This window comes from Saccopteryx bilineata, chromosome 3, assembly GCF_036850765.1.
Source record: "Saccopteryx bilineata isolate mSacBil1 chromosome 3, mSacBil1_pri_phased_curated, whole genome shotgun sequence".
NCBI lineage: Eukaryota > Metazoa > Chordata > Mammalia > Chiroptera > Emballonuridae > Saccopteryx > Saccopteryx bilineata.
In genome coordinates this window covers 146,161,935-146,179,537 of record NC_089492.1, presented here as the reverse complement: position 1 = coordinate 146,179,537, position 17,603 = coordinate 146,161,935, and the positions used below count along the sequence as shown (strand labels likewise).

General features: G+C 38.5%; 1 protein-coding gene across 3 annotated transcripts in view; it reads right to left on the bottom strand.

Annotated features, from left to right (window-relative positions):
- Positions 1 to 17,603, bottom strand: part of KDM3A (lysine demethylase 3A) — a 64,842-nt gene that overhangs the window by 9,861 nt on the left and 37,378 nt on the right. For all 3 annotated transcript variants that reach the window (XM_066267644.1, XM_066267642.1, XM_066267643.1), the window contains exons 16-21: positions 15,470 to 15,665; positions 14,057 to 14,229; positions 13,458 to 13,694; positions 12,109 to 12,280; positions 9,648 to 9,735; positions 8,872 to 9,002 (exon numbers count right to left, since the gene is read on the bottom strand). In XM_066267644.1, coding sequence (XP_066123741.1) covers positions 8,872 to 9,002; positions 9,648 to 9,735; positions 12,109 to 12,280; positions 13,458 to 13,694; positions 14,057 to 14,229; positions 15,470 to 15,665 — 997 coding nt within the window. The remainder of the gene's footprint in view (positions 1 to 8,871; positions 9,003 to 9,647; positions 9,736 to 12,108; positions 12,281 to 13,457; positions 13,695 to 14,056; positions 14,230 to 15,469; positions 15,666 to 17,603) is intronic.

Genomic DNA, 17,603 nt, shown 5'->3' with positions numbered 1-17,603 from the left:
GTTAGTTAGCATCATTCTAGTTAGTTAGGAGTGAGAAGAGACTCCTTTGTTTCTCCCCTTAAATTTATAAGTAGTACAACTATAACTCAACAAAAGATCCCTCCGTTCAACACAGAAACACACCTGAAAGATAGACCCATTGAAACATCTGAAGGTAGGCAGATGGAAATGAGTAGGGGAGACAAAATGGGGGAAGGATAGGAAGGGTTGCCACAGACAGAGTTGGGCACCAGCAAGCTCAGGAGCCCAAACTGGAGTAGGGAGGGGGTCAAGCCTTCACACTACAGCCTGGATTGTAAGGGGCAGATGCAGCAGTTCCCTGAGAAAAAGCATCTCGCTTCTTCCTTCCCCACTACAGCAGACCCTGGTAGAAAAGGCTGGGAATCTTAAAACAACACAGCACTGCTGACAGCCATTACTGGAAGCAAGCAGAGCCACTAATGTTAAACTTGCCTTCATAGCCCCACCCATCCAGGCAGGCCTGGTAAAGAGATGAGAAGCCCCAGACAGTGTGGCAATACCCACGGCTGATGTTGGCGGGGTAGGGGGAGAGGCATTGCCACAAGGTATTAAAATTCCCCCTCCCCCATCCTCCACAGAGCCCAGCAGAGGCAGTGGAGACATTTCAAAAAAACACAGTGGGGTCAGTGATCGTTGGTTAAAAAAAAAAAGGTGGTGCTGGGAACTCACAAATCCAGGTTTGTACCATCCACCGTATACCCCCACCACAGTGTAGTGCCTCATAACCGAGTGAGCCAGTCACAGTGGAGACACCCATATTCCAGTGGGTATGCAGCATTTTCTTTAATCAAAGCAATGCTGATTCACCACATTTCCAGAGGTGCAAATAGTTCAGGTAAGAGAAAAACCAAAACTGTACTATAACACCATCTAGTGGAAAATAAAAGAAAGTACCCTACTTATCCTAGCAATCTGCTACATTGTTGAGAATAAAACAACATCTAAACAACAAAAGTACTTGTACCTCAAACACACAGGCAGGAAATAAATAATCCAACAAATATCATGAACAACCACGGTAATGTGGGAGCACAGAAAGAAAATGAAGTCTCCAGACACTAAATTCAAAGAAATGGGAGATGTGACTTAAGTGATAGAGAACTTAAGAGTATAGTTATGAAGAAGCTTAACAAAATCTAAGAGAACTCAGAAAGGCAGTTCAATGAGCTCAGAAAGAAAATTAATGAACTAAAGTAGTTTACCAAAGAGATTTTAACTATAAAAAGAACCAAATAAATTCTGAAAATGAAAAAATAAATGAGAAGACTTCATTAGAGAACACTGGAAACAAAGCAGACCAGATGGAAGAGAAAATTAGCAAGCTTGAAGATAGGAGCCTAGAAATGATGTAGGCCAGTGGTTGGCAAACTCATTAGTCAACAGAGCCAAATATCAACAGTACAAGCATTGAAATTTCTGTTGAGAGCCAAATTTTTTAAACTTAAACTATATAGGTAGGGGCATTCCTTATCGAGGTAGCGCCTGCACGTGGTATTTTGTGGAAGAGCCACACACAAGGAGCCAAAGAGCTGCATGTGGCTCACAAGCCACAGTTTGCCGACCAGGGACCTAGGGGAAGAATAGAACCAAAAGTTAAAAAAAAAAAAAAAGAAGGAAAGAAAGAACTCTGATTCCATTAGAAAGGACATCAGGATAAAGAGTAAACCAGAAGGAAACACAGAGCCCTCACAAAGCAATGAGAAATTCCCAAGCCAATGAAAAAAACTGGACTTCAGAATAGAGGAAACTAACAGAATACCTAATTATATCAATGCAAAAACACCTTTAGCAGGACATTTTTTTTTTCCAAAATGTCAAAATTTAATGACAGAGAAAGAATTCTTAAGGCAGCCAGGGAAAGGACTATAACCTACAAAGAAAATCCCATTACATTATCATCAGACTCTTCAATAGCAACCTTACAAGCCAGGAAAGAGTGGAATGAAATATTCAAAATATTGAAAGAGAGAAACAACCAGCCAAGATCATACAAAACTTTTCAGAGAGAAGCAGGAAACTGCAATTCCATTTCAGAATAGTGTATTAAACACTTAACTGTAACAAATATTAAAGAAGAAAAAGCATACTAAAAAAAGATAACTTCTGTGATTAGAAACACTCAACATAAAAAGAAATGATTTGTAACAACAAGCATAAAAGCAGAGGAAAAGCAGAGGAAGAGCCCTGGCCGGCTAGCTCAGTGGTAGAGCATTGGCATAGCATGCAGAAGTCCCGGGTTCAATTCCCGCCCAGGGCACAAAGAAGCGCCCATCTGCTTTTCCATCCTTCCCCCTCTCCTTTCTCTCTCTCTGTCTCTCTCTCCCCCCCTCCTGCAGCCAAGGCTCTACTGGAGCAAAGCTGGCCCAGGCACTGAGAATGGCTCCATGGCCTCTGCCTCAGGTGCTAGAATGGCTCAGAGCATCGCCTCCTGGTGGACATGCCGGGTGGATCCTGGTTGGGCGCATGCGGGAGTCTGTCTCTCTGCCTCCCTACTTCTCACTTCAGAAAAATTAAAAAAAAAAAAATGGCAGAGGAAGAAAAGAACTAAACTTGCAAAGGTGATGAAGTTAAGATGCAATCAGAAGAAAAAGGACTACAGTATGTAAAAAACTTTTTTTTTAACATATACCTAATAATGGTAACCCCAAAACAAAAATCTAGCACCAAGACAGGTAACATAAAAAAAGAGGAAGTAGAAAAAAAAATCACAGAACATCACTAAACTAACAAAGCAGACAAAACAGAAGGGAAAAGAAACAGTGAAGATACAGAGCAAATAGAAGACAAACTGTAAAATGGTTATAGTAAGTCCTCATATATCAATAATCATCCTAAATGAAAATGGACTGAACTCACCCATCAAAAGGCACAGAGTAGTGGGATGCATTAAAAAACAAGACCTGACTACATGTCGTCTGCAGGAGACTCACCTTGGTTATAAACAAACACAGCTTCAAAACAAAGAGGTATAAAATGATTTTCCAAGCAAATGGCGGCCAGAGAAAAGTGAGTGTAGCTGTTTTCACATCAGAAAAATAGATTTCAAGATATAAAAGGTATCAAGAGACAAAGATGTACATTTTATTTATTTTTATTTTAAAAATGGTTTTTACTTTTCAATTAAGTTGATATATAATATATTAGTTTCAGGTGTTCAACATAATTAAACATTTATATAACTTACAAAGTGATAACTTCAGTAAGTCTAGTACCCATCTTACACCATACAGTTATTACAGTATTACTGATTATGTTCCCCATGCTGTATTTTACATCCCCATGACTGTTTTTATAATTGTCAATTTGTACATCTTAATACCTACATATTTTTCACCCATTCCCCTAATGCCCTCCCACTGGGCAACCATCAAAATGTTTTCTGTATCTATGAGTTTGTTTCTTATTTTATAGATTTCACATATAAATGAAGTCATATGGCATTTTTCTTTCTCTGACTTATTTCACTTGGATAGTACCTCTATGTCCAAAAGATGAAAATATTATAATGATAAAGGGACAAATCATAAAGAAGACATAACATTTATCAGTATACACGCATCCAACCTGGGAGCACCAACATATATAAAGCAAATCCCAAGAGACTCCAAGGGAAAATATTGAGAAAAACACAATTATAAGGGACCTCAACACCCACCGACAACAATTATTCAAACAGAAAGCCAACATGGTAATATTGGCCTTAAAAGACACATTAGACCAAATGGATAGGATCAATATTTATAAAACTTTCCACCCCTAAATGACAGAACATACATTTTTCTCAAGTGCAAATAGAACATTCTCAAAGACAGATTGTATACTGGGCACAAACATGCCTCAATAAATTTAAAGATTTAAATCCTACCAAGCATGCCTCAATAAATTTAAAAAGATTTAAATCCTACCAAGCATATTTTCCAAATAAAACAGTATGAAACTGAAAATTAAATACAAAGTAAAGCTGGAAAAAAATCATAATTATGTAGAGATTAAACAATATGCTACTGAACAGCTGTTGGGTCAAAGATATATAAAGCCTGACCAGTGGTGGCTCAGTGGATAGAGCGTCGACCTGGGGTGCTGAGGTCCTGGGTTTGAAACCCCGAGGTTGCTGACTTGAGCATGGGCTCATCTGCCTTGAGCACATGCTCACCAACTTGAGCATGGGATCATCCACATGATCCCAATGTCACTGGCTTAAGCCCAAAGGTCACTGGTTTGACTGGAGTCCTCCAGTCAAGGCATATATGAGAAGCAACAAAGAAACTTTAAAGTAACACACTACGAGTCGATGCTTCTCATCTCTCTCCCTTCCTATCTCTCTCTCTCTCTCAAAAAATAAAAAACAAACAAACAGATACATAGAGATGAATGAAAATAAATATATGACAAACCCAAATTTGGGGGACGCAGCAAAAGCAGTCCTGAGAAGGAAGTTTTTGGCAGGATAGGCCTTCCTCAAGAAACAACTAAAGTCTCACTCTAACACAACAACTTAAGTAACTAGAAAAAGAAGAAAAAAGAAAGCTCAAAGTCACCAGAAAGAAGTAAATACTAAAAATTACAGCCGAAATAACTGAAACAGAAAACAAAAGACAATAGAAAAAAATTAATGAAACAAAGAGCTGGTTCTTTGACAAGATAAATAAAATCTACAAATCGCTAGCTAGACTCATTAAGGAAAAAAGAGAAAAGTGTCAAGTAAGTAAAACCAGAGCTGAAAGAGAAGTTACAACAGACATCAGAGAAATCAGAGTATACAAAAATACTAAGACTAGACCCCTTCAAACAATAATCTAGAAGAAATAGACAAATTCTTAAAAATATATATATAACCTTCCTAATTGAACCAGAAAGAACTGGAAAACCTTAAAAGACTGATCACTAGTAAAGAAACTGAAATAGTAATCAAAAACCTCCCCTAAAACAAATTCCAGGACCAGATGGCTTCACTGGTGAATTTTACCTAACACTCAAAAAATAATGAACATCTATCCTTTTCAAACTCTTCCAAAAATTTCAATAGGAAGGAGGCTCCCAAGATCATTTTATGATGCCAGCATTAATTACCCTGATTCCCAGACAAAAACGTTACCAAAAAATAAAATTATAAAGATGCAAAAGTCCTCAATAAAACATTAGCAAACAATGTAGTAATTAAATTAAAAAGATTATATAAGATGATCAAGTGGGATTTATTCCTGGGACGTAAGGTTGGTTCAATATTCACAAATCAATTAATGTGATACACCACATAAATAAAACAAAGGATAAAAATTATATAATCATATCAGATGCAGAAGAAGCATCTGACAAAAACCAACATCCAATTATGTGATAAAAACCTCTCAGCAAAGTGGAAACAGAAGAAACATGTACCTCAACATAATAAACATCATCCATGAGAAACCCACAGCTAACAACATACTCAATAGTAAAAACCTAAAAGCACTTTCCTTAAGATCAAGAACAAGACAAGATGTCCACTTTTACCACTTATCCAAATTAGTATTGGAAATCCTAGCTACAGCAATCAGAAAAGAAAATTAAAAGTATCTAAATTGGAAAAAAAAAGTAAAACTATAATTATGTACAGATGGTATTATATAGAAATACCCTGAAGAGTCTATATATAGAAAACCCTAAAGAATCTATCAGTGAATTATTAGAACTGGTAAATGAATTCAGTAACATAGCACATTACAAAATAAATATTCAGAAGTTGGATACACTTTTATCCACCAATAATGAACTATAAGAGAAATGAACAAAATCCCATTTATAATGGCATCAAAAAAAATAAAATGATAGAAATAAATTTAAACAATGAGGTAAAAAGACCTGTACTCAGAAAAGTAGAAGACATTGTTGAAAAAATTGAAGACATAAATAAATAGAAGTATACAGTGTGCTCTTGGATAGGAAGAATTAACATCATTAAAATATCCATATTACTCAAAGCAATTTACAGATTCAAGGCAATAACTATCAAAATATGAATGGCATTTTTCACAGAACTAAAAAATCCTAAAATTCATATAGAATCACAAAAGATGCCAATTAGCCAAAGCAATCTTGAGGAAAATACAACAAGTTGGAGGTACCATACTACCGGGTATCAAACTAGAGTACAAGGCTGTAGTAATCGAAACAGCATGGTATTAGCATAAAACAGACACACAGATCATTGAAACAGAATAGGGAGCCCAAAAATAAGCCTATACAATGTATGACACCTAAACAATGGGTCTAAAATCCATACCTATACAATGTATAACAAATGAGGCAAAAAAGTGGGGGGTAAAGACAGTCTCTGCAATTAACGGTGTCAGAAAAACTGAACACAAATGAAAAAATAAAGAGAAACTAGACCACCTTTTTATACCATATACAAGAACAAACAAAATATATTAATAACTTAAATGTAAGACTCAAAACCATAAAACTACTAGAAGAAAATATAGGCCATAAATTCTTAGACATAACTTGTAGTGTATATAATCTTTTGTATATGTCTCTTGGGCAAGGGAAACAAAAGAAAAAAATAAACAAATGGGAATATATCAAATTAAGAAGTCTTTAGAGTGAAGGAAACTATGAACAAAACATAATAAATGGGAAAAGATATTTACTAATGATAAGAGCTTAATATCCAAATTCTACAGAGAACTCATATAACACCTCCAAAAACAAAACGAAACAAAACAACAAAAACACAACAATCCAACTGAAAGATGGACAGAGGACTTGAACAGACACTTCTCCAAAGATGGCCAATAGACATAGGAAAAAATGCTCAATGTCACTAATTATCAGAGAAATGCAAGTTTAAACAACCATGAGATATCACCTCACATCTGTGAGAATGGCTATCGTCAATAAATCAACAAACAAGTGTTGACAAAGATATGAAGACAAGGTAACCGTTGTCCACTGATGGTGGGATTACAAATTAGTGCAGCTACTATGGCAAACAGTATGGAGGCTCCTCAAACACTTAAAAACAGCAATCATGTTTCTGGGGTATTTATCCAAAGAAATTCAACAGGCTAATTCAAAAAGATACAGGCACCATTATGTTCACTGCAGCATTATTTACAATAGCCAAGACATGAATGCAACCCTAAGTGTCCATCAACAGATGATTGGATAGAGAAGATATAGTAAATATATACAATGGAATATTACTTGGCCATAAAAAAAAGAAATCTTACCATTTGCTACAACATAGACAGACTTATAGGGTACCATATTTCCCTACGTATAAGATGCACATATTTCTGAAAAATTTCAGGTCTAAAACCTGGATGTGTCTTATTACAGTGGTTGTAGTTTTTTACTTGCATTACTTGCTTTTTCATGCTTGTTTTTGTGCTCATTGTTGTAGATGAATAAAACTTGAGTTCATTAACTTCATTTAATACATTTTTTTTCAAATTTCGGGCCCCAAAATTAAGGTGCGTCTTATACCGTACATGGGGAGAGTCTTATATGATACATGGGGAAATACTGTATTATGCTAAGTGAAAATAGAGAAAGACTAATATCATACAGTTTTACTTAAATGTAGAATCTAAAAAACAAAATAAATGAACAAAGAAAACAGAAACAAGCTTGAAGACACAGAGTACAAACTGACGGTTGCCATACCATGCTTTAGGAAGCAAAAACAAATTTTTTTTAATAAAGGAGAGGGAGGTTGGGGGCTGCATAAAAAAGGTGAAGAGATTAAGAAGTACAAATTCATAGTTACAAAATAGAGGGATGTAAAGCACAGCATAGATAATATAGTCAGTAGTATATATGTATGTATGTGTCAGGTGAGTAGGAGACTTATCAAGAGGATCACTTCATAAGTTATATAAATCCCTAACCACTATACAGTACATCTGAAACTAGTATAATATAGAATGTCAACTAAAATTGAAAAAAAAAAGTTGTGCACTTGAAATTTGTTTTTAACCAATGTTACCCCAATAAATTAAAGAATTTTTAAATAGGACTATTAACAACATGTAAAGATTTTACAATATAGTATTAGGTTTAGAAAAAGGAAATAGTGCAGCCCTAGCCAAGTGGCTCACAAGATAAAGCATTGTCCCAGCGCACGAGAGGTTGCAAGTTTGACACCCCAGTCAGGGCATGTACAAGAAATAATCAAGGAATGTACAACTATAGGAAATAACTAAGTCCAAACAATGAATTGATGCTTTTCTCTCTCTCTGTCTCTCTCTTCTCCCATCCTCCCTATTCCTCTCTCTGTCAAATCAATGGAAAAAAAATTTTTTTAATCGCATATGCCCGACAACAACTATGAAAAGGAAACACACACACGTGGCCAAGGAATAAAAGTAAATATGTAAAAATGAAGCCTACTCAATGTTTTGTTTTAGGTGAGCAGAGATAGTGAGGCATAATCCCACATGCACCCCAACAGAGATCCACCTGCAACTCTATCTGGGGCCGAAGCTTGAATAATGAGCTATTTTTAGCGCCTGAGGCTGATAACACTCCAACAGAGCTACCCTCAGTGCCTGGGGCCACATTCAAAACAATCGAGTCACTGGCTGTGGGAGGGGAAAAGGAAGAGAAGCGGGAGATGGTTGGGAGGGTGGAAGCAGATGATCACATCTCCTGTGTGCCCTGACCAGGAATCAAACCCAGGATGTCCATACGCCAGGCCGATGCTCTATCCACTGAGCCACCAGCCAGTGCTTAAGTCTATTGCTTTGTTACCTGTTTGGATTACAATGTTTTTCATCTCTCTCTCTCTCCCAAAATCAATTTTACAAACATTTTGATTTGCTTATTTCCATTACAGTCTTTTCAAGTTAGTCATTTCCTCCTTACCATAAGCATTATACATCTTGGGACCGAGATCTGGCCTAACAAAGTAGTTTGGCAGCCTAGAGGCCAAGTTCAGTTTGCCATCTCTCCGTGTGTACTCGGGCAGTGGAATGTTGGCCATCAGATCATCAAACCTGGTACAAAACAAAGAATTTGAAATATAAGCTTGTTTTTCTAATTCATTATTGTGCGATTAGTTTTGTTCCTTCTACACAAAAGGAACAAAAATATTTGTGCTCATGAAGATGGAGACAGTTTAACATTAAAAATATTTAAAATCAGAATTATACTAGTTATGAATAAGGACATCTTCTTCCTTCTTATAGCACAGAAATGTATCAAAATGATCTGGAATATTTCAGACAAAAATTTTGAGCCATGAATTCTGGACACTCAGGGATTTATTTATTCATTTGTTCTGAGGATCCTTCAAGGTTCAAGTTCAAATCAGGAAAACGAATCTACTAGTCTAGCTGTCATTTCTAATGCAAGACATGACTTTATCACACTGAACAATGGCAGTTCTGATCTACACACCTCCCACTCAGCATTTGCACATCTGAGCCGCCTCTTCCCTAGCAGAGCACTAAAAGTCTGTAACTTCCTCGCACTTAAACATACAATCTCCAAAGTTTATGGACTAGAAATGAAATATCAACCCCAGTAAAACTATGGGAACTTACATATTTCTCTGAAAATCATTTTCTCACTGTCTCAAAAAAGAATTTATCCTACCAAGTCAAAGACTGAATCATCTACCCCCAAGACCATAACCATACCTGGAAGGCATCATATCTCTAAAATCCTCTCCTGGTGGCCAGTCCTTAAGTTTTAACACCATTGGTTCTTTGTCATTTTTCAATCGGTCTGGAAAATAATCAGATTAACTGAATTATTCCTATTCATATCTCAGAAACAGACCATAATTAATGGCAAATTAGCATTTTATGCTTAACAATGCAAATATAATTTAACTCTGCAAAATCTTCATAGCCTGATACATTTTGTATGTAAATGTCATTTTTCTTTAATAGTCCCCTCCATCAATTGCTAACCATTCTCTACAGTGCCAAGAAATCCATTTGTACCCAGGAGGCAGCAAGGAGGAGCAAACTAAATTCATTTCTATCAGAAGCCTGTCTTTTCTAGATGCTTATTAATCGCTACTCATTCTTTGAGATTTTAGACACTCTTTTTTATGCATTATATATAAGTGGTGTTCTGACAGCTACCCCTCTCTCTCAAATCCAGTCTCCTTCTTGCATCTAGAGTTCTGGAAGAAATGAGTAGCTCCCCAACTAATGAACAGTAATGTACTTTAACAATCAAAGACTATTCCAGTTTTCTGTGACTAGCGTGAAATAGAAATGATTTGTTTACTGAGAGAGACTGAATCTAACTGATGTTCTGTCCAGGGAGAAGGAGGGCCAACAGGACCCACTCTCTGACCCCGTCTTCTGGATGGTACACATAAGGCTTAATCAGAACTACTTTCTTGTAATAGAACTATTACCTGTTGCAGGTAATGCCAAGGAACCAAGAACCAAGGAGCTCTAATTGGAAAAGATATATTGATTATTATGCTTAACAGCAATGACAACTATTATTTCATTCCTTGCTGTGTTTCAGTCTCTGCTATGTGTTTTAAATGAATTAATTCTTACAATTAAACCCAATATCACAATAAGATTAAGCACTACTTAATATTCCCAATTTTAGATGAGGAAAGTGACAGATACCCAAAATTATCCAGCAGAATTGGAACTGCAACCCAGACTTCAGAGCTTGTACTCTTGAGGACTAACATTTGTATAATTATATAATGTTTTTTCAGTCAACCAAGCACTGTTCTTCCATAACCTAGTTTAAGTGTGTGCACCCTCCCGGGGGCAATAAAGACAGGAGATCATAGGGTGCAGTGTGTGTTCGGAACACCAGCAGCATTTCAGTGTGGGTGGCATGCTGGGGTGTGTGCAAACAGGATCATCAATATGGAAAAGGCAAACTGCTGTTGACTCTGGAGAGTTTGGGCCCCTGAAAAAATTAAATCACCACGTTCAAGACAGGAGTTGAACCCAGGCCTAACTGCATAGTACACTGTGGTTGCTGTGTACAACGACCAGGGAGTCCTTAAAAGGACTCGCTGCCTCAGCGGGTCACTGCCGTTCTCAGGGCACCAGCATCTAGGCGGGGTAACAGCCCTGACATCGCCCACTTTAGCCCACTCTGAAACAGTGAGGGGCGCAGGGTAATGCTTGCTCCAGAACTCCCTGGCACACTGGTTGAGGCTTTGCTGAGACTGCATTGCAGCGGACTCTTTTTCCTGCCCAGTCCCGCCCCCACCTCTGTCGTCATGGCACAGGTATTGATCCCTAGGTAAATGTCTTCTGTCTGACACTCCATCTTAGCATCCCCCTACAGAAAAACCCCATCACGTCTTATGTAATAGTCATAATTTTATTACAAAGTTTGTTGAAATTACAGGCCATAATCTATCAATGTGGGTAATAGGGAATAAGGAAGCAGGAGACTGAAAGGTGAAAAGTATGTCTAAAAAGGATGAGAGTGATGAATGGGCATACTTGAATTACTCAATCTGAAGACTGTACTGGCCAAGCCTTCCACCAGCCGGGGTGGTGGCATGGTGACTCACTGCTGTACCGATGTGACCCACAGGGCCCAGTGTGCACTTCATATTATTGGAAACACTGAATGCCAATCCACAGAAAGGGCTAAAGCTCAGCACAGGGGACAAGCCTTCTTATTGCCATAGTCCCCCTCATCCACATGAAGTAGACAGTGATCAAGAGACCCTGTATTAAAGGAATACACATTCCTTGGCACCTTCCGGTAAGTCTATTTACCTTGTTAAACAATAAAAATAAAAAAGGCTATGTGAAGGTGAGATACACAATAAGACCACCAGCCTTGGGTCCCGAACCCTGGCTTTGTGCCCCTCCTGCTGGGCACAAGTGGAAGCACAGCACACCTGCCACAGGATGGACATGGAGGCACCTGAAGAACAGATGACTAAAACCTCACCACTCTAAGAAACTACAAAATGAATTTGCCTCATTTCAAAAACTTAAACTTTGTAAGAAGAAAAGGAAAGAGAAGACACTAGTTTTAAACTCCAAAATCTTGGAAAATGCTGTTGTTGCCACCGAAGTGTCTCAGGTTCCTGCTATTCCTGTGCCCCTCCTGTCACTTCAACACTTCTAAAAGGTCTTTAATACATACTTGGAACATCTTCAAATCCGTCCCAGAAGTCTCCTACTGTGGCTCCTGTGATGATTTCATTGGTCCGACAATTAACTAGGTCGACTTCCTGACTTCCAAACTCTTTCCTGAAGGATTCGGGTTTCCAAAGTTCAGTGTTCAGCTTGTGATGTACTCCTGACACCATCACTGGCTAAAGAAAAGAACAAAGACTTCAGTCTGAACTCCTCCTGCTCTGACCCCACACCTGGGCAGCTACTAGTTTGTTTCTGGGGTCATCTTGTCTCAGACCCCAAGTGCCAGCTTAGACCTCTGAGCTCCCACAGCATTTCCTGTCTCTGCCACCCATCTGTTACACATACCCCTGCTCAAAAACTATGTTGGTAAGATAAACCTGACTCAGATTCCATTTTTCACAGAATACCAGTGCCAAGGCTCAGGGCCAGCCAGAAACTGTAGAAAGACATGCAGGAGAGTCATATCCAAACACAGTGCTGACACTGGCCTCCAATCTGCCGCTGCTAGGCAGGAATATGGACCCAAGATGGCCAAGTCCTTAGGTAAGATGAGCCAAAAATCTTGAACTTTGTGAAATAGCTGACTAAAATATTGGCAATAAGTTCAATTTTTAAAAAACATTATGTTATCCATACTGGTGGTCTAAATTTAGTCTGTCACTATCATCATGAGCAAACTTTCTTAGAATCCAAGGGCTGAAAATATTTTTTTTTTAGAATTTTGTTTAACACATACATTTTTATTCTATATGGCAATTCCCAAAGTCCTAACCTTGTCCAAGAGCAAAGTACTCCTTTAGTGAGAACTCCCCATTTAGCCCCAAAGAGAAGCCAAAGATTCAGAGAACAAAAACCAAAACAAGAAAGCAGAGGAGCAGGTGTAAAAGCCATTTCTCTCCTACCATCCAAAACTTAAGAGGGAACAATGCTACCCTGTAAAGCAGACCCCTTGGTGACCACACATCAATTACAAGATGAACCACTTGGCTCTGGCCCACCTAAAAATGACTTCAGCATAAGGTTTTAATTTATGGAAAAGGAACACATGATTATCATATTTTCTCTAATCTCCCAAATCCCATCAGCCTCCTAGTCACACTACCACTTTTCCTGCTGAGGTTGATCACGTAAGAATAAGCTCCCATCAAAAATCCAATGACTAGTCAGAAGCAATTAAAACCGCAGAGCCACATTCTGCATTAATTATATTCACTCTAAATAATAAAGTACAAAAAACAGAAGATAAAGCATATAATTAGAGGGAGGCAGTGGGGTGGGGGCAATGTCAAAGTCTGCCAAAGGTATCAAGAAGGGGAATCTGACCTGGGCTGGGGGAGCAGAGGACCTGCTTACCTGCCCTTGTTTCCAGCACTCCCTAAACACATTCCAGTTGCTCCTGTTGTTGGGATCTTGCAGGCACAGCAAGCGATTGTCACACAGCCAGTAGTGAGGAGTGTCAAAGCCCAGAATGCTGGGCTTTATTGTCAGTCCTTGAGGCCTCTTAGATAAATCAGAGGAAGTCTTATTTTGCACCAAAGAGGCAAAGATGTCATCAAGGATTTTTGGTGTGTTCTTAAGTCCATTTTCTGTCTATTTGAGAAAAAATATAAGTCTTAAAGATGGTCATTCCTTACCATCAAAAAACCCATTCCTATAAGGTTAGGATAAGTACACATTACATATACAGAAAACAGAACAAGCCAGGACTCCGAATCAGAAAGTTAAGTCTTCTTCCCCTATCTGACATCACAACTCACAGAAGTGAGTACAGGAAAAAGTATAACAGAAGAAAATTGCCCAGCCCAGTACTATAAGCCCACCTGCCAATGACATGGCCTTCTGTAAGCCATGAAGGAAAGCCTAGGATTCATTTCTACTTTGTGCTTCAGTTTCTCTGCTCTCATCTATTTCTCTTTAGTACACGGAGAACAAACAATAAAACAAATTCATACCTTTCCTGTAGAAGAATTCAAGAGGTTTCGGAGGAAACCAGAACTGTTGTTGCTTACAGGTGTCAGAATTGTGCTGTTAAAGGTATGGAGGACTGTGCTGGATTTGCTCAAAGGGGGGAGGGGTGGAAGGCATTTGATTTCATTCTTTAAAATTGGCATCATTGGCTGTTTTTCTAAAAATAAAACCAAAACATCCAGATAAAAAAGCATTAATGAAGTCAAATTCCTACTGGTCTTCTATTAACAGTTACTTTGGAACCTGTTTTCATTTACTGGAACCAAGAAAATTAACAGGATAAATACTAATAACATTGATTTAGATAAAGATTTCCAACTGGTATTAAAATAGAAAATATCCAAGGTGACATTTGGTAAATGGTATTTTTTAAGCTTCTGTTTTTTATATTTTCATTCCTGGTATACAAAATACAACTGATTTTGATAAATTAGCACTGTAACTAGCAATTAAGATAGATGTGTTTATTTAATATAGATTCTTTTAGGTATTTCGCATGTATAATTAGACTGTCTACAATTATCAACAGCTTTATGTCTTTCCAAGTCTAACATTATCTTGTTTGTTTGTTTGTCTTCATGCAATAGGCAGGACTTCCAGGACAATGTTTAATACAGTAGTAATATCAGGTATGCTTGTTTCTGCCCTGAACACAAAGGGAAACTAAAAAAAACCCCATTCAACCCATTTAAAAAATCTATTGCAATTTATGTTTGCTGTCAGTTTTATTATATAACTCATTATGTTAATCATATTTCCTTCTGTTTGTAATTTAACATTTTTTAAAAAGCCATGACTAGGTATTGAACTCTACTACTCTTCTGTGTCCATCACATGCTTTGCTCCTAGTTTTCAATGTTAAACTGCATCACACTTCTGAAGCCCTTGTTCGCACCATCTAATTTCTTCATTTATAGTGAATTCTATCCATGGACATTTTGTTTAGGATCTCTGCATTAAAGAAATTAACCTACAATTTTTATTTCTTTTAACATAACCAGAAAGCAGAATCATGTAAATTCTAATCTGATTCCAAAGGCCATGTTCTTTATACTCTCATCAAGCACGGTTGAGAAAACAGCACAGATAAAAATAAAACTGAATCCAGATTACTACAATTTAAACAAAAAAGGAACTGTATGTAGAAAAAGAGTAGGGAAAGCAAAAACACCTCAATCCCAACCTTACCTAGCGTTCTACCATCAGCAAAAGTTCTTGTTGGTGCTGCGTTGTGAAAACACTTGCATTTGTGTCGGGTCTCAGGGTGACTATAGAGAACCCCTTTCCACTCTACTCAACCTCTAATCACTCTGTTTTCATAGCAACTGAGGCTGCCAAGTCATTCCCCAAATGGACTAAAGTTTCCAGGTACCCATAGAAAAGCAGGAAATGCTCACCCTTGTTTTCCTTGTTGACATTCCCACTGGTCAGGTCTGCCAACCAGTTCAAAGGAGATGAGCTGGCGGGACAGGCTGGCTTCGCGCTGCAGGCCGGCTTGGAGGCAGCACTCCCACCCACGGCCACCGGCTCCAGCACCGAGGGGTTCTGCTGGAGCATGGTTCCGAGAGTCGGTTTTTCTCCAGCTAAGGGAGCCTGAGTATAAAAGGAGAATTTTACACAAACTGAAAAGTAACATTTCTCTTTTTTTACCTTCTCCCCTAATAACTCACCAGTGAAAGACAAAAAAGAAACCAACAATAACTAACAGCCCAGACATCACCACAGCTGCAGGAATCTCGCAATAATAGAGCACAACTATAAGAAAAGAGAGGTTTTACTTTTTTAGCTTTTACATATTACTAGTGAAAACATAATATATGTTAAGAATTTAAATACAGCAAAATGTTCCCCTCATTCTTTTATCATCCCTCATACTTGCACATATTCTTATCACTCCATCTACCATGCTGCTTTAAAATGACAGTTTGTGCTTCTCTCTCCTGTGAACCCAGCCCAGGGTCCTGAACACTCAAAACAGGGTTGCTAAATGAATTAAACAAGGCAGGGTAGAAAAGGTACAGCTCAGACTGCAGAAGGAAATAGGGTGTAGAGAAAAGAAAATGCCCTTGATTTAGCACAGGGGAATAGGCTTTAAATGTAATGAACATCTCTTAGAAGAAGTCAAACTGAAAGAAATTAGAAAGAGTACACCACTTATCTTTCTGCTACTTAAAAACACTGCCTTGACAACTCAATCGAGGAAGTTACACATACATTAGGAAGGAAAGGGACAGTGAAATTCCTGCTTGGTCCCGGCCCTGCCTTCACATGTGATGTAATTCTGAGATGCCTACTATCAGTACACTTCATCATCCCTCAATTACTGACAAGGAAGCTGATGCACATATAAAGCAGGTAAGTTGAGCCAAAATTATGCAACTAGAAAAATGGGAGGAAAACCAACTCCAATTTGCCTGACCAGGCAGTGGCGCAATGGAGAGAGTGTGGACTGGGATGTGGAGGACCCAGGTTCAAAACCCCAAGATCGCAGGCTTGACCACTGGCTCATCTGACTTGAGCGTGGGATCATAGACATGATGCCATGGTCGCTGGCTTGAGCCCAAGTTCACTGGCGTGAGCAAGGGGTCACTCTCTCTGCTGGAGGCTCCCCCCATCCCCGCACTGGTCAAGCCACATATGAGAAAGCAAACAATAAACAACTAAGGAGCTGCAATGAAGAACTGATGTTTCTCATCTCTCTCCCTTCCTGTCTGTCCCTATCTGTCCCTCTTTCTGATTCTCTGTCTCTGGAAAAAAAAAATTCTGATTATTAAGCTCACTGTGGACTAATGATTACTGGAGAGGAGGGGAAACAGTGGGGGTAGCTGTGCTTCCAAGAAGAACATCAACACCAAGGAAATGGACATTTTTTTTATATTGAGTGATGAATACACAAAGATTCATTTCAGTATTATTTTCTTCAACTCTGTATATATTATAGGTAAACTATACTTAAAAACTTAAAAATTTTAGAGTTTATCTGAATCATTTTAGCTCTGCAACATGAGAAATTTTTAAAAACCCATATAAATTACACAGCAACTTATTAAGTAGATTATAATAAAAGGGGTTTTTGCTTTTTCAAGAAACAAAAATTAAAAACCCACTAAAAGAGGCTCCATAGCAGTAATGTAAAAAGTGAAAATGGGTCTGGCCCTGGCCAGTTGGCTCAGTGGTAGAGTGTTGCCCAGCGTGTGGATGTCCTGGGTTCAATTTCCAGCCAGGGCACACAGGAGAAGCACCCATCTGCTTCCCCACTCTTCCCCCTCTCTTTTTTCTCTCTTCCCCTCCTGCTGCCAAGGCTCCATTGGAGCAAGGTTGGCCCAGGTGCTGAGGATGGCTCCATGGCCTCCGCCTCAGGTGCTAGAATGGCTCTGGTTGCTACGCCCCAGATGGGCAGAGCGTAGCGCCCCTAGTAGGCATGCCAGGTGGATCCTGGTCATGAGCATGTGAGTCTGTCTCTCTGCCTCCCAGCTTCTCACTTCAGAAAAAAAAAAAAAAAAGTGAAAATGGGTCTATGAAGTGTCACAT